Source organism: Hyposmocoma kahamanoa, unplaced genomic scaffold (genome assembly GCF_003589595.1).
Source record: "Hyposmocoma kahamanoa isolate Upper Pololo Valley unplaced genomic scaffold, ASM358959v1 117, whole genome shotgun sequence".
Lineage (NCBI taxonomy): Eukaryota > Metazoa > Arthropoda > Insecta > Lepidoptera > Cosmopterigidae > Hyposmocoma > Hyposmocoma kahamanoa.
In genome coordinates, this window is record NW_020653397.1 from 336,444 (window position 1) to 359,382 (window position 22,939).

Consider the following 22,939-nt stretch of genomic DNA (forward strand, 5'->3'; position numbering starts at 1 on the left):
AGTGAGGCAAAAGAACGACAGAACTAGAAAAGTAATTCTCGTAACGTTACGAAACTTCAGGAGGTAAAAATTTAAGGAGCTACGAAAACAGTCGAAATTATTTAGAGCGCGGAGTTGTTAAATCCCATACTAACCGTATTCACTCATGTACAGGACCAGCTCTGCGTACGAGAAATGACACCGCTTTTAATTGTATCCAAGACGTTTGTAGTAATACTAAAGTATTACATTTTTCTCACAAACACAAAACTAAAGCCATCTCTCATGTGTAACGTGGCCGTCTAGTCGCACAGATTTACTTTTCGAAGGCACACTTTTCATCACTCTACCGGTAAACGATTGAGAATTAATTTCTCGATAAATATCGATCGAAAAACTCAGTTGGCACTATATCAGCGACGGAAAAGAGAAGCAAATGACTTAAAATCGCTTTATTAAAAATTGGACAATTTGTACGTTGAAAGTACATATTCTATATATTGAATTATAAACAACGCACGATTGACTGCCGCTCGTGGAAATGTATTGATACGTCGTCGTCACGAATTTGAAGAAATTAAGAATGGATCACGTGCGTCCATACAAACGGATGTTTTAATAACAACCTGTTATCAATTTATTAAGATACGGGTGTGACCTGTGAACTGCCCGAGCCTATCTCAGTTTGGATTCACGATGCCACGGTTGCTACGTGCAGGAGCTCGCTTTTACTCAGATACCAAATTCAAAGACCGAAAATACTTTTCCAGTTTTAAGTTATGGCAGGGGACGGGACCCTTAAACCTTTTACGACATGAGAATATCCTTAACAATAATACGTCAAAATTAGCATGCTGTTAGCTAGTGGTTAATTTTCAGGTTAACTTTCTCTACCTAATTTCGGTGGCAATTTTTATTATCAAATACGATAAATTTATTTCAGTATGACTTAGTCTAATACAATAGAAGGAAAACAAATAAAATAGTATTAAAATAAACAATAACAAAGGAATCTAAATTATACAGTATTCATAGTAAAGCTATACAATTTAATATTAGAATCTAATGTGTAATTGCGATGCCTAAACTAAGTAAATGTGTACCTGTATTTTAGGCATCTTTTGGGCATATTTTTTTATAATTAGAGCTTAAGAACACACTTTTTTTATTTACTTAACAATAAAATAATTAGTAGTTACAGATTAATTGTTATATAAATATAATTATGAAACAAATTCCAGCAAGCCCTCTGTGTCATTGTAAGTTTTACTCTTCAATTATTCAAATGTTCTTGAATTGTATCGTGAAGTATTATTTAATATTCGTGTGTTCAACCTTGAAATATTATTTAATACTTTGATAATACACTCGAATACTTAATAACTAATAACCTAACCTCCGGTTAAAAAAACCGACCTCAAAAGTTATTCAAGTGGATTATTTTCTTGAAATTTAAACGAGACCACATCTGAGGTACCTTCTTTCCAACAAAAAAAGAATCATCAAAATTGGTTGACAAACGGCGGAGTTATCGCGTAACATGCATACAAAAAAAAAACAAAGAACTGAGAACCTCCTCCTTTTTTTGAAGTCGGTTAAAAAGACGCCCCACCGCCGATTAATTTTGGCCGGCGTAACATTGGCGTAGAAAAAGTTTATTCTATTTGAATGAATCAGCTTATGTGTTAATTTATAAGACCGTTTATTGAGGCGCCAGTAACACACCAATGTCTACGTGATATTGTTTCTCACAAACGTTGCACGTTCTTTCGTCACACATCAACTGCCCTGCATCAACGGCAACGCGATTGCCGATCCTGCCTCTTCAATCTTAGTGGCATTTCTCTTACTCGCAGGGCGCATTTGTTCGACACGAATTTCATCGCGCTTTTTAATAGGCTAACACGAGTAAATCAATTTTCACCCACTAGATATAGTCCATTTCACATAGGGTGACTTCTGTGACATTTCCAATTTTTACGTAGCACGCTTACTATTTCTAACTAATCTTTCAATCGGGTCCCATAAAGAATTTGTAAATTTGCCATAATGTACCAAAAAAAAACTATATTTGTTGCAGTTGTAGTTTTAAATAAAAGTTACTGCACATTAGGTAGAAAGAAAATAAAATGATATAGATAAAAATAAATTACCCCAATTAAGTACTTGATGCGTAAAACGGAATATTTTATCCATACAGATTTACATCATAAAAAAGTTTTGTATCTCGTTTATTCCCGGTAATTCCATGTACTCAGTTCTACAAGTGCAACACCATGTAAGCGAGTCGTTTTCTTTTGTTCTGAGCTTTGCATGGTGTTTTTGAGAAATTGTTCAAAGTTTTTGTTTGGTTGTTGTTGATTTTTTATTTTTGTGTAGTTTTTTGGTATCTTAATAACAGAATATTTGAATCCTTTTTATTTTGTTTATTATTTGTTCTTAAAATATTTTCTTGAGAGAGAATCGTCGCTCTTCCTTACAAATTATGTCAATAAGATATTGAAATTGATTTTCTTTTTTCGTTCCATTTTACATCACCACATCTCTAGAAACTTCAAATCTCAAACGTCACCCGAACCACTATAAGTGCACGTTCACATGAATCCCAAACATACACTTGACCTGATTTCTTGGTGATATGAACATCCCGAAATGTGGGGCAAAGTTCAGACCAACAACGGCGAAGTCGGTACGTCGATTCAGGCAATAAAAGATCTTACTTACATCTAAGCGGGTTCTAACTTATAAACTTCCTTGAACCTTAACTACAGAATTATACAACGACACGTTTAAAATTATACTTGCCTATTTTTGACTTCACCATCAATGACCCATTATATATCCCACAAATGGGCACGGATCCCTTTAAAAGAAGGTTTAGGCCATATCCGAGGGCTGCTGACCCAATGCGAGTGTGAATTTTACACGTGCTCCAAGGGTTGTCAATGTTCTTCGACTTGCAGGTTTCATCATGACGTGTTCCTTCGCCACCGCTCCACCTTTAGTAATACACGCTCAACCATGGCACGTTGAACCCTGCAGCGCCTCGTCTACGACACCACCAGAATTCATCAATCTACTAAAGAATGTACTTATTGCACTAATGTGCTAAAAGAATATGCGATGTAGGTTTCGAACATAATTCCGAGAAACTTGTCAGAGATAACGACGACACCTGTACTTGAAGCTCAGGATAGGAAACTACCAGCTGCCGCTCCCTGTATACAGTTTAGAGTACTCTTGAGAAGAAGGGTTGCATTACTTAATTTAAAAAGAAATATTCTAATTAACCCTCACGTTAGTGGAGAACCGTGCCCAGCTTTGGGCCGTATAATATAACAATATTACATATAACGCACACACTCATAACCCCGCACTACACTGAAAAAGACATTTTCCTTTATGTAGGATAACTTTCGTTTACATGTAGCATAAAACTATGCCTCTACCATGAGTTTACATTGACAGTTCGACAGCGTAAAATATTAGTATACAAAATGGTGCATCTTCTCGTAACCGCTAGGGGCACTGTATAATTTGCCATACAAAATTGTGAAATAATTTACGCGGTCGCTAGCGACAACTGTCACAGTAAACTGATGGTAGAGGCACTGGTGACTACAAAACTACGGCAATACGTAACCAAAGAGTTCTGTGTTTCATACGTGCACACTTTTATTAATTCAAACTAATTTTGACAACGACTAACTAAATTATGGTAAAAAATGAAATAACGAAGTACTTTGGTTATCCTTTTTTTCAGTGTAGGGAAACCCACACCGCTGGTGCCACGGACACAAAATAGACAACCACAAATTACACTCAAACTCACGAGAGAAATAAATGTAGGCCATACAAATTTTCTTCCGACCCGGGACCTCTGCGTGGCAGTCCAGCATGGCAAACGTTCAGGCACGAAGGCAGTGTAATATAAGCCATTCATTATATATAAAGTATAATGGTTTTATTATTTAATTATAGCGAAAATTTACTTTGAATATAGTAAATTACGCCGCCGCCCTATTCGAAGTTTAACGTTTGCGTTGTTTTCGCCCCAGCACCCACGCATCGATCGACATTCGTCTGATTTTGGATACAGGTCTCTTCTACAGTGAGCGTCCACCAAAGTGGCCCCACAAAGGCACCTAATCCAGCCCCAGCTTCCGGCGAACCTTTACAGGTCCCAGGGCCCCCCAAGTCGCACATTTTAAATCATCTCGGTTGTGTGTCGATAGAGTGCTGCTGAAAGTTAAAAATAGTGGCTTGTCAGTAGCCATCGAGCCGCTCAACTGCCATTGAAATTTTTTGGTATTCTGCTCTTCAATGTCGAGTCGAAGTCAAGTCATGGAGTAGTCTACTACCTAATTGTTTGACATTATTCTACTGATTAAACGAGATAATAAATAAGATATGCATAGTTATGTCCTTGGCAGTTTTAGTAAAGCAACATCGATTGTTAGTGATTGGATGAATGAATGCCATTCCACTGACACTATTGAGGCGCCACTGCCATTGTGACTAGATTTTAGCTGAAAAGCAAATATTATCATAATTGAAATATAACTTTAATGGAGTTTAATAGAATTACAATGACCAGTGCTTTCAAGAAAAAATATTATAGAATTGGGCCCCTGGCTGCGGGGAGGCGCACCTTTAGCTGTCACCCCTACTCTAGCTTATAACCACTTTAGCAATTTAAAACGGCAAATTGTTACACGCTGTATCTAAACATCTGGCTCTAGATTCCACACAAATTTGATTCAAAGTATATTCCATAGCATTTAAGTTTATTTGAAAAGAGCAATCCCTAGAGTTTCTTGCTCGTTCTTCTCAAGGAGGTCAGCGTAGTGATCGAGCAGTAGCTTAGATTTATTTATTTATTTTGCAAACTTTACAGCTTTTAAATTTGGTTTACAATTCTGAATAATCTACTTACATAGCCAGTTACGAAGTTCGTCAGATTACAATTAATTTTTTTACATTACATAAAAACTAATTCGATGCCAGAACGAAGCGGCTTAAAATATTGTTTATCAAAGAACAATTTAACAAATTGAAATACATATTGATAACACATTATAACTAAATTCCGTTGTATTAATAGATTTAGACATTGATTTATTAATTATTATATTTTTTAAATGAAACTACTTACAATACAATATAATAAACAAATAGACTATAGTAGAGATGCGCATTTGTGTGTCTGCTTGTGTGAAGGTGTACGCGTATATGTGTGCTTTGTTTATATAACAATAATTACCTTTTAAAGTGGGGGTGTTCCATCAAAGAATTAATAAATTGTTGCGGTTCAAAAAGCAGATGTCAACATCTCTAAATTTGTCCTCGTAAGTACGCACAATTCTATGCAAAACAGAGTGTTTGGCGTAGTTTGAACAGCCTGAGCCCGTGTGCAAGGAGCGCATATGTCTTGTACGAGTCGGGCAGGCACATAGACCAATGCAAGCGATCAACTCAGGACAATCCAACACAGAGTTAACTACGTCAAATAGAAACTTCATATCTGATAATAGACGCCTATCCTCGAGTGAATCCAGCTGGAAAAAATGGAGTCTATATATGTGACGTTTTCAAGTGTAAATTTATTTTACTTATGGAATAAGTGATTCTTTGACTTTGATCTACTGAAATTTATCGATAAAAAAATATTGTGTAAAAAAAATACGTTTAATTATTTAATTATTTTTTTGGCTTAATTTTGCTCGCGCGGCCGTCTCTATCGTCTCTCTTACTAACTGCCGGACGTAAGCTTGTCAGCTTTAAAAACCAAAAAGTTTTCAACACCTGACGCAAAAAGAGGGAAGTTATAAATTTGATGCACTCTTTGTATCTGTGTTTGTGACCGAAGCGATTTTTTTATTTATTTGAAGGCTAATTTAATCGAGATGGTTCTTGGCTATGTTTGATGAACATCTATTTAGAGCAGCTGTTTAAACACAATCAGCTTTTTTCCCTGTTACTTTATGGAACTCAGTTCCTTAATTATATTCCTTTCTCCTCCCTTAGTAATATAACTTTATTATTAATAAAACACCGACATCTAATGTTCTTGGAATTATACAATTTGCCAAGTTCTATTGAAATCGGTTAACGGAAAGTGCGTGTAATCCAATGAATCGGGTTCACGTCCCCTAGTTTGCCACCTTTAAGGGTGGTGGAATGTTTTCTTCAAATTTTAATGGGACCACTACTGAAGTAGTCCCTTTACAACAAAAAAGAAGCATCGAATTACAAACGTCGAACACAAAAAAACGAAACAAACACAAAAAAATTATAGTCGAATTGGAAACCTCCTTCTTTTTTTGAAGTCGGTTAAAAATGAATATTTATTTTACTTCAACGTGTCCGATCGATTTGAAATTTGGTACATTACGGAAACTCCTTACAATCAGAGATGGGCAAGCGACCGTATTTTAACCCGGCGTTTTGCGGCGTTAACACCTATCGATGCCAAAAACTATTTACAACTCTAATATGTGTTGTGAATCGAGTTTTGTTCAAATTAAATGATATTATCATATCATATCTTATCATTTGTTGCTTTATGTGGTACAAAAGATGTTCCAACATAAACCCTGTAAGGACTTTTCTGCAATTAACTTACTTCACTATACTTATGTTAATACTAATAGGTACACATAAATTCATGTCAACTTAACTTACTATACTGTACACATAATATCATGTACTTTTACCATCGAAATACTCCTTTAAGTCATAGAAGCAGTTCAAGAGCAAGTAACTTTTCAGAGCATTTGCGAACACGTAATTAATTTCATTGTTACCAATGTTATACCAAAATACCTCTTAGAATCTTATTGTAAGAGGAATAGTATAGACTCTTATTGCCATATTGTGTGTACCCGAGCTAACAATTTCTAAATTTGTAAAAAAGCCAATCAATTTGTTTCGTGGTCTCAAATTAGCTGCATAAAGATTATCACTTCCTTGTCCAAATAAGTGCCTGCATTTTCTTACAAACTTACATTAGTAAGATTTGAAATTATTCAAATACATAATATATTGATGTCAAAGTCAAAACGTTCAAACTAGAAAAGTATGGTGTACAAGTATTTGTTTCCGTTGTGTTTGCCAATACTCTCATGCATTTCTTCTGCAGAATAAAGAGGCTGCTGGCATGGGCACTATTACCCCACAAAATGACACCATAAGTTAGCCGATCTTGTGCATAGGCGTAATACGCAGATTTAATTGGTGGTTTTTTACCCGGTTTTACTTGGATTAATTTAGTTTTCGTAAAGTTCAATATTAAGTTGTGATCTGTTAACCAGTTTGTTATTTGTTTTAATGTAATACTTAACTTTTGTTCTAATTCGTCACTATTATTGCACTGAAATATTATAGTAATGTCATCTGCGTAAAGTATGGTTTTGTCATCTAAAAGTTTTGGCAAATCATTTATATATATTTAAAAAAGGATTCAGCCCAAAAGTAGTGCTCTGTGGTATTGAATTTTTTACTACTTTTTTCTGTGATCTGTAAACTGTTAAATATTTTTTACAAAAATCGTAGTGTTCAATTCAATATCTACGAATTATTCTCAATTCTGCAAGTATGATAAAAACCATTTGTGGGCTATTCCGCGTACACCAATACCGAGCAATTTTTTTAAAAGAATTTCATGAGATACTCTATCATATGCTTTGCTCATATCCATCAACTATGCGACAGCGTACTTTCAGTTATTAAGTATATCTAAAATTTCTCTTTATATGTATATAGCGCATATATTGTTGATCTTTTGTCACGAAAACCATATTGACTGTCATCGTATACATTAAATTTTTCAATAAATTAATTTAAACGCTTTGACATTGCAGTTTCAAAAATTACGAAAACTATTTGGGTCATTTGCTGTTCTAGATTTAGGCACAGGTTTTATAATTGAGATTTTTAACAAGTCAGGAAAGGTTGCTTCAGAAAATGATTAGTTTACAAAGAGTGTTAAAGGTGCCACTAGTTCATCTTTACATTGTTTTATTAAGTTGGGGGGGAATTCATCACAGCGGAAACTTGATTTATTCTTCAGGTTTTTAATAATGTTTTTAATTTCATTTTGGTTTACATGGCTTAAGTTTATTGACATACTCGAAGGGAATACAGCTGGTCTACCCTTGGGACTATTATTCATTTCTGTAGTTCCAACGGTAACAAAGAACTCATTTAGGGTATTAGCAATGACGTCAGAATTTTCTGTAGTTGTATCATTAATATTTAATTTAAAATGTTATGCAATTCTTTTACTTACTTTATTTGTTCGCTCTTTACTAATTTGCCAAATGGTTTTTGTTTTAGTTTTTGATGCTTCTATTCTTTTAATGCAATGTTGTAGTTTTGCCACATTAATTGCCTTTTTTAGAACCTTTTCATAACCTTCATAGTATTTCTTCAGAACACTGCTATCTATTATTACAAAAGTTTATTGCTTTCTGATCTAGACGATTCGATTTGCCTTTCTATTGAATTGATTCACTTGAAAATCGCTGTAATAAATCGATGCAAAAAAATCGTTAGCTCGTATGAACTTGAATCGATTTTCACAAAAATCGAATCGTAACGGGCATCCCTAAGGGCGCGTTCAAATTAGGCGCTGTTAGCCGCACTGCAGCTGCGCGACAGCCGCGCCATTGTCACTTTTCATAGAATTTCTAGAAGGGCTGCAACCGCGCGGCGGCCGTGCGGCAGTCGCGCTGCTGCAGCGCGTCTAGAATTGTATGAAAAGTGACAGTCGCGCGGCCACCACACGGCCGCCGCGCGGCTGCAGCGCTGCTACAGCGCGGCTAACAGCGGCTAATTTGAACGCGCCCTAATAGTGAAAATCGACAGGATCGGAAGGTGGAGTTGCCCCTTTCATCTAAAAAATAATTTTTACATCGAAATTCGTAATAAATACCTATCGAATTATACCAAATTCCATATTCGCCATTTCTGCTCACGATTTTGGGAAAAAATGTGTTAAAACTCGGCGCTTTGGGTTATAATCCGGGCGGGCTGAATGGATTTTAACCCACTGCCCATTTCTACTTACTATTGTAACTGTCGTATTTGGGCTTATTAAATTGTCTCGGCGAATTCTTTGCTTACAGATAGTGACTTTTTGGAGTACACTATTTTCTATTGAGGGTTTCTTAAATTTTAATTTTCTGTATACAGTAAATACCTACGATTATGAATAACGGCCGAATTAAATTAATACCTTACATAGTAAGTAAATAAGTGTTGTTTTGATTCTCTCATGTCACAGGTGTTTTTCAAATTAATATCAATCAAGAGTCACCATTCTGAAGCACCAAAGAAATTAATTAGTTTACTATTAACGTTATTACAATTGTTAATAAAAAGTAATCGTTTATCGTATTTACTTGAGTGCAGTATTCTGGTGATATATTGTTAGTAGATGCCTACTCGAACCAAACTATCTAAGTGAGTTCATTAATTTTCAAGAGCATAGATAGGTCCTTCATCGCGAAAACGGCGGAACCCTCTGCTCTTTGGAACAGGTCATATTCATAATCATGAAACCAAGCATTATATACAAAATCAATTTCGTGAAAAGAAATTTGGTTCCCAGAAAGAAAGAGAGAAAATAAATTGTTTTTAACCGACTTTAAAAAAAGAAGAGGTTCTCAATTCGACTGTGTTTTTTTTGTTCGCGATAACTCCGGCGGCAGTTGTAAACCGATTTTGACGATTCTTTTTTCGTTGGAACGACCTCACTAATGGTCCTATTTAAATTTGAAGAAAATATTCCACCTCTAAGGGGCAAACTAGAGGATTAATGACTTCGACGAGTAGCCCAATTGAGAACGGTTGCTTCTCAGGCGACGGCTCGAATCCCCGTGACGACATGTACCTGTGACTGTAACTCAAGTTACGTATATTTGTGAGTGTTTACTACCAACACCTCTCGCGAACGGTGATGAGACCTGCGTGTCGAAGACGATCGATCGTAGAACGTGTTGCGCCAGCGTTGACGACTGTCTCCAGTAGTGCAAAGTATAATGGCATTGAAGACGTGTTTTTTTTGTCAAACTCGTTGGTTGTCTTGATCACCAGCTAAAATGTGGCCACACCTTCATGTTCCTGTACATAATTAAATGCAGTAATAAGCTAATAAAGAAAATAGTAGAGCCGATGCTTTGTTGACAACATAACTTTGAATGCTCCTTCACATTTCTTTAAACAAGCAGGTCACCGTTGCAGTGCAATAATACTATTTAAATATTATATAGCTCGTCACATGTTTATAAACAAATGACATATATGGAAAACAACGTAACTGTATGTTGTGCAATAATCGCGAGCGAATCACAATAACAACAATTAATAGTATTACATGCATTGTGTTATCTTGTCCCCGTAACCCGATTTTGTGGAGAATTGATCCTGATCTACTTGGAGCGCGGAGAACTCGTTTATCTTAAACATAAAACATTCTTGAGAGAACTTCTCGTTTGTACCGACAGAGGACTACGCACCTGCCAAACTATACCAACTGGGTATTGCACCCTCAACAAGAAAGTGGCGTAATTCGAAACGTAACGTTTTGGATAACTTTTGTACACAGTACCAAATACTATTTATTGTTAAAAAAACTTCGTAAGGTAGTACTTGTTACTTTAGCATAAATTGAGAGTGCGATATGGCGGTATACTCAAGGTAATTTTCAAACGATTAAGCAAGCATTAGAGATGGGTGATAAATAACGTTACGATGGAAAAATCACAGCAAAAGACCCAATGTGCCTGCGGTGCCCCAACACAGTCCATACAGCACTTACTGTCGTGCCCCTTGTGACCTAATACCTCGAGGGAAGACCTCTACGCGGCCACGGATGACGCACTCGACGTGGCAACATAACATTCAAAGCCAATATAGTCCTAAAATAAGAGAAATATCGACACGGTAAGAAAAGCTTACGATTCAATGATATTTACGCAATGTTCCGCGAGCTGATATTGTAATGTTTGGTTTGCAAAGGCTTTTTAAATTTTGCTTGCTACGAATGCACGCAACTCGTACAGATAGATATACCGTATACCTACTTTATACGGAAATTGTTACAAGATTGTACCGTTGACGTTGTAGCGCCGGTAGCCCAATGGGAAAACGGTTGCTTCCCAATCGAGAAGTCGACTGTTAGCGTCCTGTGACGGCTTGTGTCTATTTTCTACGCATCTTTCTTTTCTACGGCGAGGTGTTACATACACTGATGTTAAAACCATTTGCTACCCACACGCAGATCAACGAGTAACAGGATCATTAAAAAAAGTTTACCAATTTTAAGAAGCCTTAATATTAACCCACGTGTTATATTTGTGAGGACCAGCACTTAGCGACGGACACAGCATTATCAGTGGCGTTGTACAGGTCCTCGCGTGTGCAGGTGTAGGGACACGCAGGGCAAGACAAAAGATATGCCATTGTCTGGGGAGAAACACCACACACATGCGCTCTCCGAGCCATAATTCCACCTGTGCATGTTCTCCCATCTTGCTTCGGCCGACTTGGGTCCGCAACCTATTTACAAACTTCCAAGTTTGCCAAGGTAGATCATGCCCAGAATGGAAGATAAGGATATCAGATACTGCACTGATAACTTTCTTGGTGTCGTTGGCCTTTAGACACAGAACTTCCTGATACTCCTTTTATATTGAATAGGGCAATATCTAAAGGCTCTTTGTGGTTTCCTAGCCTGTACATTAATACCCCTGAGGACGATTCAATTATCTACCTACTAAATTATATCTATATATAAATTATGTCTACAAAACTAATTTTAGGTTACTGTTATTATGGTTTTTTTTGTACTGCAATATCATCCTTCAGTTCTATCAACGTAAAGCTACTAACTAGGTCTTCTGGAATTTCATACAATAAGTTGACTAACTTTTCAAGAAACATGTATCGATAGTTTGACACTGGTCACTGGTTCGATACACGTGTCCTAACCCTCGATGACCTATTGCGGTGTTTACGACATTCTGATTGTGACCACTATATTCCCTGTTTGTCTACAGCAGTCTACAGTTTCTCCACGTCACATTTAGAGCCTATCTTCTTTGTTATGTACTATAGAACATAGTCTAAACGCATATTTGACAAAGGCTGGGATAAGATTTACGCGCTCTGACGACGCTGTTATGACATTTGCGGTCACCTATCCAGTTCCTAACAATTGCTCAACCACGTCAATCATCTCAGAGTACTAAATGGAACTTACTTATTTACATCCAGAGATAAGAAATGACAGAACTTGTTGGTTACATAGTTGCAATTATTGTATGCCATTTATCAACAGAACAGGCCACTATCGGTGCACATGTACCTTACTTTTTACTGACTGGACTCTATTTTTTTACTTGAAATAAAAATTATTGCTTCGCTGCTAATAACAAGCGCAAGTTTACGAAAACAATTTCCAATCCAAGTAGGTAATAATGATAGAGTGATCGCTCGGAGACAGCAGTTAGTGACTAAACGTCACTGTAGCAACGGTTGCTCGTGTTCGGGCGGCCGGGCAATAAACAATCCGCACATGCACTCGATAAAGAGATGTATTTATGACAGCCGCAAAGACGGTACTGTCTCCATCTGTTACATAATTGACCTAACTCAGGGAGTTACCAGCGGGAAAGCCTTCTTCGAAGTATGTGTAATGTGGCAACAGTGCGTGCTTACGCACTTATTGTATTGGTATGTGCTCCTTTGCGGAGTTGATTATTTATCTTTAGTCCTTTGTCTAACCTTTAGCCAAGTAAAAAACATGCGTACTCATCCGAGTTCGGAGAATATGTAAATGTTTTTGTTAAATATAGGCGGCTAATTGTGTAGGTATGTGGATTGTTAAATAAGTATAGAGTGACGTCAAAAAATTATGGCGTGCCGGGCGAACGTGACCGAACGCTTGAGAACACGTGTATTCCCTCGGTCGCCCAGCCGGAGATTGTTTTGGCTAACTCGCTCTGGCAAAAGGCGGCGCGGTGGAAGGACTACAAGAATACAGAAGATTCATAGAAGAAGTATTCTAGGTACGATGATGCACCGTTAAGGTCAAGCACCTTATGTACAAGACCATAGTTATATGCGTTTCAATTTTTTTTTATTGCCGTAATTGTAAAGTACTAAGTCTCGAAACCTTGTTTGACCTACAACAGCTTAAATATGAGGTTCAATAGTATTTATTTAATGTGCGTGTAAAAAACAGAGCAAAGTTTAAGTTTTTATAGTATCTATTGTAGGTATATTTTTTTACTTTTTTTTACTTCACAAAAACGTCGGTCATTGCGATCGTGACATTGGCAGCGCGTACACGTGTAAACGATTCAGGGAGAACTGGTTATTTGTGGCTTTTGTAGTAAGGTAATGCATAATTATGTAACTAACCGTAATTTTACTTAAAAATATACTGAGATAACAATATAACTGAGATACATACAATTAATATATATGTTTTTCCAGTACTTCACTTCTCAGTTGTTGTACTTAGGTACAAGATCTCTAAAGACCTGTACGCAGTAGTTGAATATACAAGTCGTAGGACTACACCCAGTAGAATTTCCCCACCATTTTAACAAAGGAGTCTCGACGTTATAGAATCTGCAAGAGTATTACAAAAAAATTAAAAACGTACATTTTTATCAGCGGAAAGAAGAAAAATTGGGTCTTATGAGATTTATATGCAGCGAAACAATTCGACAGATAGATAAATTTTCCACGATGACTATAGCGAGATGAGTATAGTGAAAAATCTTTTCCAAACAAGGAGTATGACACAGCGACGTACGAAGCGCGACCTTCACGTTTCCGATGGCACGTGCAACTTACGCTCGTAAAAACCTAGGAAAGGACGTCCAGCCACTTCGGTCTGTCGTCAGGCAAACGTTTTCTATGTTAATTATACAAGGTAAAGAAAAAAGATAGTCATATTTTGGTTTTTGTAATTGTCAAAGTTTTTTTTTATGACAGTTACAGTGCCACTCAGAGCTTTAAATCACAAAGATCTGAGAGACACTGAGGGGCTTGGCGGCAGAATAGGTAAGGTGGCAGTACTTCCGTGGACGAACTCTTTCACAAGGAGCTTGTAGTAGTTGTGAAATGTATAAATGATACACACTGTTCAAGGTCTAAACAACGACTGGTTTATTTCAATATTACCCACATATACTATATCTCCCTTACTCTAATTATTGTAAGATAGTTAATTAAGAATATATATAAATAACTTATCTCTATATATACTTCTTACTTACGTTACAGTACATGGTTTATCCTGTAAGGTAGATTAATTTTGTAAACATGAAATGGTTTAGCTTATAAACAGTCTCATCTCCATAAAACACTTATTCGTTTTATCTTTTGTATACACTTATTAGTACCTACTAGTATTCTATGTAAACTTTTTTTAAATATATCTATTTTCAGATCCGTGGGCGAGGTTGTCTCGTCCTCAGTGCTCGTCATATACGTCAAGCGACCCTGTACTCGCTGATACACCTGATCATCAGTGCCATCTGGCACTAGAAATATGTGTTCCGGATTAAGCCTGTAAATTCCGCCGTTGTCACTTTTTACCCAGTAAGAATGTTCGTTAGTATCTCTGCGTTCTATTTGTGCTCCTACCCAAACCTTGCCGTCTCTAACGCGCACCCTAGTACCCAGATGTAATGCTGGGAGCTCCTTCGTAGCCCGATCATAGCTGTCCTTCATGCGAGCTACTCTACGAGTTCTCGAGGCTCTCACCTCAGTCGGCGCAACCGGTCGAGGGTCTAGTGAGTGTCCGGCGGCGGGGAGTTCGTGTTCAAACTTCTCCCCATAAGAAGTTGGGCTGGAGAGTAAAGTTCACCGCTTATTGGAGTGTTTGGACATTTCTTTCAGCTAGTCCGTTGGACCTAAGGTACAACGGTGAGCTAGTCGCATGGCGGAATTCCCAACTTTCACTAAATTCTTTGAATTCAGCGAATAGTGAGCACTTTTGTACTCGAATAGATCTGCGGCGAGCACTTGCCACTTGCGGTATCAGCGGCAGACGCGGCTGCGCAGCGCGGTGACGTTGGCACACGTTGCAGCGGTTCACAGCTTGTTCCAGCTATGCGCTCATACCCGGCCACCATATCACGGCCCGTGCACGTCTTTGACACTTCTCTATTCCTTGATGTCCCTCATGAATTCTTATTAGCATGTCATTTCTTAGTAATTTCGGAAATACTATTTTCTCATTTCTGAATAAAATACCATTAATAACATGTAACTCCTGTCTCATTGACCAAAATGGTCGTATAGCCTCAGTCACACTTTTCTTATTATTTGGCCATCCATTCTGATAACAATCGATTACGGCCATTTAAACTTCATCTTTGGCCGTCTCTAGTTTAATTCGCTCTAAACATTCAGATGATGCATCTACACTTTCATACATCGCATTGACATCATACGTGCCTTGTTCCGTCGCAGCCCGCGACTACGCGTCCGCCATATACATCATTTTTCCTGGCTTGTACACAATATTCTATGGTAGTTTAATAATTATATTGTAGTTTTAATAATAAACGCTGAAGTGTAGCCGGCGTTTCTTTTAGAGCCTTTTTGAATATTATTTCCAAAGGCTTATGATCGCTTTCCACTACCACTTGCTTATGACCATATACAAACTGATGGAAGCGCACACATCCAAATACGATTGTAAGGAGTTCCTTTTCTGTCTGCGCCCAACGCACCTCATTAGGTGTGAGCGTGCGCGCTGCGTATGCGACGGGCCGCCCGACCTGCAGCAGGCACGCTCCCAGCCCGTGCATCCACCGCCAGCGTCATAGACTCCCGCGGATTGTAGTAGCGGAGTACAGGAGCTAAGCTTATTCGTGTTTTCAGTTATTCAAACGCACTGTTCTGAGTGTGATTCCCAATAAAATCATTATCTCTTTTTAATAGTACTCGAAGAGGTTCTGCCACTTGCGCATAGTTAGGTATGAATCTTGACAAATAATTTGTCAAGCCTAAAAATCTCTCCAAGTCTTTCCTGTCTGTGGGCTTTGAAATTTTTACTATACCACCTACTCTTTTTTCATCTGGCCTCATACCATCACTATTAAATATATGCCCGAGGTAGTTGATTTCTGGAACCCCGAAAATGCATCAAGTTTAGAAAAATATACTGCGCCACTCATGCTGCTCGCAATTTCTTCTAAGGTAGGTAACTGAAAGTGACAACGACGTACTGCCAGGTTTAAATCATAAGGATCTAAACATAACCGAATTTTCTTATCAGGTCTCTCTCTACGATTACTGTATTTGAGACCCAATCAGTGGGGGCGTCTTCTCTCTGTATAACACCTAATTTAATCATATTATCTAATTCCTCTTTTAGCTTAGGCCTCATCTTAATTGGAATTTATCGCGAAGCACATACTACAGGTGTTGCACTTTTATCTATGTCTACTTTGCATATAGATGGCAAACAACGTAAACCATCAAAGACATTATGTTCAATTCGTTTATTCGTTTTATCAATCCTAAATTATAATGCATGCATTCAAACCTAAAAGGTTATTACAGTCTAAATCAAGTACATACACTTTTTGCAATAATTTTATTTGATTAAATTCCAGCTCCGGTTCAAAACAACATAAAACAGACAATTTCGATTTACTAATTTCTCTCAACACTATATTACTGTTTTTTAACATTTTGTCATTGAAACCTGCTTTCTTGAAAGAGTTTAGTGACATCACTGAGGCATCTGCGCCACTGTCTAGTTTGAATTTGATAGAGATTTTGTTTACATAAACCAATTCAAACCAAGGTTTACACTCAACATTCTATGTATATATAGATATACTATATAGTAATGACTCACATAACTCGGCGTCTTCCTCGCATTCGTTACCTGATACTTCATGTAACGACTTCATTCGGCAGTATTTAGCAAAGTGACCCACCCGTTTGCACCGATAACACACTGCTTTACGAGCTGCACACATATCACTTTCACTGTGAGTGCCACCGCACTTATCACACGCACACACGCACATACACCTGACTGATAACAATGAGGCGGCGGCAGCAGGTGCCCCCCGCGCCTATGGGCCCTCCTCAGCGCGACACCATGACACGGCGTCATCCAACTCCAATTTGCTTATAGCCAGTAGTCTCTCCCGCATATATGAACCTTTTATGCCTCGTATCATTTGCGTGAGGATAAGGCTATTTCGCAGAGTTCCAAATTCACAAACTGCTTTGTAATTTAAGGGTACTTAGAAATTTTTCATACTTTTCCGCTCCTTGATAAATCTCAAAAAACAAATGCCTTTCAAAATTAACATTTCGAGCTGGATCACAATGCATGGTGAATCTTAGGACCAGCTCGTCGTAATCAGTTTTTGCCTTGTCATCTAAGTCTAGTTCCTCAAATATTTCTCTGCCCGCTTTGCCAATGACATGTAGAAATAAAGCGCATTTCTCACGAGAAGACGCCTTTTCTTTTCCAGCTGCAATGATGTAGCAATCGAACAAGGTTTTCCATTCACGCCAGTTCATAAGTACGTTGCCCGCATCGCTCATGGCGGCCGGTTGTTGTATTGCCGAGTACGTCATGCTCGGCCCGGCCGGTTCGCCGCGAGTCGTTGTTTTGCTCGTCATTGTTTGCAGTTATATCACACACTTCACAAACAACACAAAACCACTATTTTTGCACTTATTCTGCCTTAGGCCACACCTGACACCATGTAGTAGTTGTGAAATGTATAAATGATACACACTGTTCAAGGTCTAAACAACGACTGGTTTATTTCAATATTACCCACATGTACTACAGAGCTCTACCGCTACTAAAATATAATGCCAAACATTGAACTGCTTTAGTCAGGTATTAAAATAAATAGAAAACCCAGTAAAACGGCAATATTTCAGTCAACGTTCAGAATATATTGTCGGCGAAAAATTAGGGAAAACATCTATATTCTTACTTAAATTACACAACTTCTTTGCATCGACTTTTTTTTTCATAATATCAAGTGACGGGAGGAACAAGTCGTACGCCTGATGGTAAGCTACAAGCCTCTTCATAACAGTTACAGTGCCACTCAGAGCTTTAAATAGCAAAGATTCGAAGGACACAGCCACAGCGCCCGTCACCCTGAGACGTAATTTGACAAGTCTCACGTGCCTGTAATTTCACCAGTTCCACGTTTTCATAGCATAGCATTAAATAAGGGATAGAATGATCGTCAAGAAACAGTTTTCTGAATGCGAATTCGAAACAATTACATTTTTGTTTTCTTTGCTTGAAAGCAGTAATCGAAGGTACTACAAAATTTATCGGAATTTCATGAAAAATAGAACAGAACCCTTACAAATCCACTGACAAATCTCTTTGTTATTTTGTTCACAAGCCGTTTCTTGGAACTTGACATATCAACATAAACCCGTTTTAAAATTGGTAAAGGTCACAGCCGACACGTGTCACGCTTGGGTGTCGATTCAGAACCTTACGATAACTCAGTTGTCGACCGGTTCGATTTCATATCGTACGATTTCTTTTCATTTTTATTCACAACACCCGAATCGATCGTCAAACTGTCGTATTCGAAACCGAACCGAAATGACGTCACACCCGTACGATTACCCGAACTTCTCGACCGAGGACCTCAAACGTTATTCAGAACACAGTTATCGAATGAAAATTACTGAACGTCCAATTGTTTACAGAGCAAGAATGTAATGTGGAAATCTCTTATTATTTGAATATCCAATAAGATTTGGATTTTGTTAAATTTTATTAATTTATATTCATGCGAGACCACTGCATTCTTATATTTTAGGCCTAAAGTTTTGTAATCTATTTCACCGACTAACTCCGTAAACGCTGTTGCATAATAATGGTATCGTATCCGAATCTGGATCGAATGTTTAACGCGAATGTTGTGAAGCTCGGAGCTCCATTCGATTCGAGAACGATATCCAACCGAACGATTCGGTTAAAATATCGAAGAGTTCTGAATAGGGGTCCTGGCCCGCGCTTAACCGAGACACGTCGCCCTTAGTCCAAGTGCGTTTATGACTATGCCAACTATATGACATCGTTTAATCAGCCGTCACTCGGTTACTAGGTTTACATAATTGAAATCGATACTCAATATTACCAATAAATATTCATTAGCGAGCTTCTGAGCAGTGTTCTGCAGGTGCATATTCGAGGGCCTTGAAGCTGGTTAGTGACTCTAAAGGGTACCGTCAAACATATGAGAGGAATAAGTACAGACGCATTTTAAAATTTCGCATAAAATTAACATTTGACGAAATTTACGCTCATTAATAAATACAAACAGACCATTGACAATGTTCATTGAACTGAAATACGGGCGACTTATCTCCGAAAACTGAACAATTGACTGAGACGCGCCTGCCGTCACGTGTACAGACCGACGACATCGGCTACGATATGTCAATGACCGACAGGATTAATCTACATTTACGGCCTTATATAAATTAATCGTGTGCAATTCATTAAATATGAGATCCAAAGGTGTTATGTATTTTTGAATATCAGCTGGTTTACGCACTCAGCGCAAGCGTAACGACAACTTGAGCGTTTAATCAACTTAATGATAAAACGTTCTTTTTTTATTAGCATCTTTGCTTACATTTTTGATCGCAAATTCCACCGCAGAGTATAGTCGGGGATTGCGGACGTGAATTGGATGACAAATCAAAATTGAAGATTTCGATAGTGATATGTTTAAATCGTTAATAAAATGTAAAACAGCGTTTGAAGTCATAAATGTTCTGAATGCAGTGATAAACTACAAGTAGCATTCTCCTTCTCCTTATCGTATCGATGGCATACACCATAATGCGTGGCATGATCGTGATAGGATTTGCTAATCGGCGCAAAGCACTCGCCGATTGTTCCCCAATGTGAGCCAGACGTACAGGAAGGAATTGTGTGTTGTGGGAGGATGCTTCTTTCGTGCACCGCCACATCGTCCATTTCGACACCAACAGATACACTGAGCTCCTGAAATTAGTTCGTGGAGATAACTACTTGAAGTCACTGTCGACTGCATTTTTACATATCGTCTTCGCACATGCAGTCCGTCCAGAAGCAACCTTACGATGGATATCAATATGTAAAACGTACAAAATAAACAAACAAACAATGGAGTGAAAGACGATCTCGGTGGCCCATCCGATAGCATTGTGTACGCTGGACGACGAGGTGACGAGTGCGATTCCCAATAGGACCAACTTGGGAAAGGAACTTTTCCAAATTAATTCGGGTCTGTATATGATGATCGGCAGCTTAATTTTATTATCACTACGAAAGAAGTTTCACTTCTTTCAATAGTTAAGAGGTAAGTGGATTTACGTCTTTGTTTATTGTTTAGAAAGTCTGAGCTGCAGTTGATAATTAGACCGATAAACAAATGTATGATATTACATTTACGCTAAGTCTAGACAGACTCGTCACAATTTACGCTATCACTTTTCCCATTTAGTCATTTCTCAATATATATTCTGTCGTTGAGCGCGTACATCTGAATTATAGTCCAAAGGAAGGGAACCATAGCTAGTACAGTTCCAGGTCTACCGTATTCTCCGCTATACAAATTTATTTTCGCGTTTTCGCTTCGTCGGCGGCGGTTGTTAACCTTAAAGAGAGAAGACCCGACGTGATTAACTTTTATTGATGTGATGATGATGATGATTTGATTGATACTTTGTAGAATTTACCGTAGGATCGGAGGATCAGTATAAGCTAGACTTACAGGCAGAGTACTAAGAGTATAATTATTTTCTCTTAGTTTACTCTCGATGACTCCGGTAACTAGTACTTATTTATAGGTTCTCGCCAAATGTGTCGACTAATTAAATATATATATTATTATTCAAGGAAAACAAACAGGCATAAAACAGGTAAATAATAACGCACACACTCAACATAGCCCCGTGTTAGGGAAACCCTGTGTCACGGGTGTCATGGACACACTAATAGACAAACACAAATTACACCCAAACTCACGAGAGAAATAAATGTAGGCCATACATATTTGTATTTCTCCCGGCCCGGGAATCGAGCCTGGGACCTCTGCGTGGCAGTCCGGCATGGTAACGGTTCGGCCACGGAGGCAGGTAGCAATTGTAAACAATTAACCGGACCAACCTGATTGGTCATCCGCATCCTAGAACATATTAATTGGTTCCCGCTAAATACGTCACGCAATTGTGAACATGTTGGTCAGTAGTGTTACCATTAAAATTATTGTTGCTATTATATAAAAAAATAAAATAGAATAGAAAGTTGGTTTTATGCTCGTTCAGATTGGGTTTGTACTCAATAAAGGATGACATCATTCCTACCCTCTCGAAAGTGAATAAATTTGCAACTTTACAGCGGATATTAAACGAAACCTCCCAACTGCAAGCGTCAAGTAACAACTTAATCATGTGCTCACGGGTTTCGAATTGCACCGGTCATAATCCGTACTTACCCGACTAGGAGGGAGCAGTAACGCCGTCATCTGCCCGATCAGACATTCAAACGGGCTTGCGAGGCGGGTGAGGCGTGCCGCGGCGACACACGCCGGGTTTCTTGTTACGTTGCCAGAACTGACATGAACTGGACATGCCGCATACACATATCATGCTCTTCTCCTAATGATACTAGGTCTCCAAATCTAACTACCTATTGTTACTTAAAACTTAAAATTAAAAAAACTCCGATACAAAACAGTGTACCTACTCCAAAATCATACAAAGTCACCGTCTCTAAGTTAATAACGCAACGAGACCATTTCAATGAGCACAAACATGATAATTCTATTGTAAATAGTTGAAAGAATAATTAGTCAGCAGACTATCCTAATTGCAGCATCAGACCAATATAATGTCACCGGATTTCCATAGTATAGGTACCGAATTTCAAGTCGCTCGGCCAAATGGAAATGAAATAAATATTCGTTTCATGAGATCCCGACACTGACTGGGAAAAGAGCTGAACATCAAACATGCCTGAGAACCATTCCTATTAAATTAGCCTTCAAATAAATAAAACCCACTGTGAGATTAGTCCATTCGTTTGGGAACTACGATGTCACAGACAGGCACATAGACAAAGACTTCAAACTAATAACCACAACACTTTTTGCGCCGGGAGTTAAAAATGAATATTCATTATCAAGTTCCGTTAAAGGAAAATTTCTCGCAGTCCGGTAAGGTTCGCAAGAGTAGTTCCATTAGTGGTACTAAAATGAATGGAAATTTTAACCAGGCTATCAGTTAGTTTTTTGTAAAGATCTCTCTAGAAATTCTGAATTAAAAACAAAATTTTTTTGACCTGCAATTTTCTAACGTACAACGGAACGTAATCCCATGGAACGGAACAGATTTTTATCTAATTTTTTTGGCTAAATTGACAAGTGGCATGTATTTAAATCTTAGAGGATGGAAAAAAATAAAATTTAAATCTTAGATTATGGATACTAAAGGCCATGTTATGTTGACATATATAAATCAGACGTTATATGATGCATTTCGTCTTTGAAAACATGCCGTCTTAACCCAAAAGAGATTGCATTACATTGGTCTGTGTCAAACACGGGAATCGAAAATATGTAACGTCATCTTAAATGCCAACCGTGTCCATTCGCAGTACATGAGGTACATGATACGGTTGTCAAAGGGAAGTACTTCAAATGTCGAAACAAATGCTTTTCCAAGTGTTTTATTGAATTATTCGCATATATTGTAATAAAATGGACAAAAATATTGACAGTGAGAACAATTAAGTATTAATACAAATTCGTCGCTGCAGCATTACGGGATATAGCATTTGAAAAAGCGAAGTAACCGAATGTAACATTGTACAGCCACGTGTTATTTTTCTGTCTATAAATCACACAAAACCCCAAATGTCTCATGTAAT

At 37.9% G+C, this 22,939-nt stretch overlaps 2 protein-coding genes across 2 annotated transcripts in view; one reads left to right on the top strand and one right to left on the bottom strand.

Moving 5' to 3' along the window:
- The window catches only part of LOC113239924 (serine/threonine-protein kinase D1), a 77,169-nt gene that overhangs the window by 28,188 nt on the left and 26,042 nt on the right, over positions 1-22,939 (top strand). The gene's annotated exons all lie outside the window — the stretch shown is intronic.
- On the bottom strand, positions 17,097-17,837 carry LOC113239895. Its single transcript, XM_026477057.1, has 2 exons — positions 17,288-17,837; positions 17,097-17,220 (listed from the first exon to the last, which is right to left on the bottom strand). The coding sequence occupies exons 1-2, from the start codon at positions 17,653-17,655 to the stop codon at positions 17,097-17,099; spliced, it is 492 nt and encodes a 163-aa protein (XP_026332842.1). The 5' UTR covers positions 17,656-17,837.

What these genes read in the sequence shown, in the direction of transcription:
- LOC113239895 (XM_026477057.1), bottom strand. Translation starts at nt 17,655, where the DNA reads ATGACGAGCAAAACAACGACTCGCGGCGAACCGGCCGGGCCGAGCATG. An exon ending in ATTTATCAAGGAGCGGAAAA is followed by an intron (nt 17,221 to 17,287) that starts GTATGAAAAATT and finishes TCTGCGAAATAG; the next exon opens with CCTTATCCTCACGCAAATGA.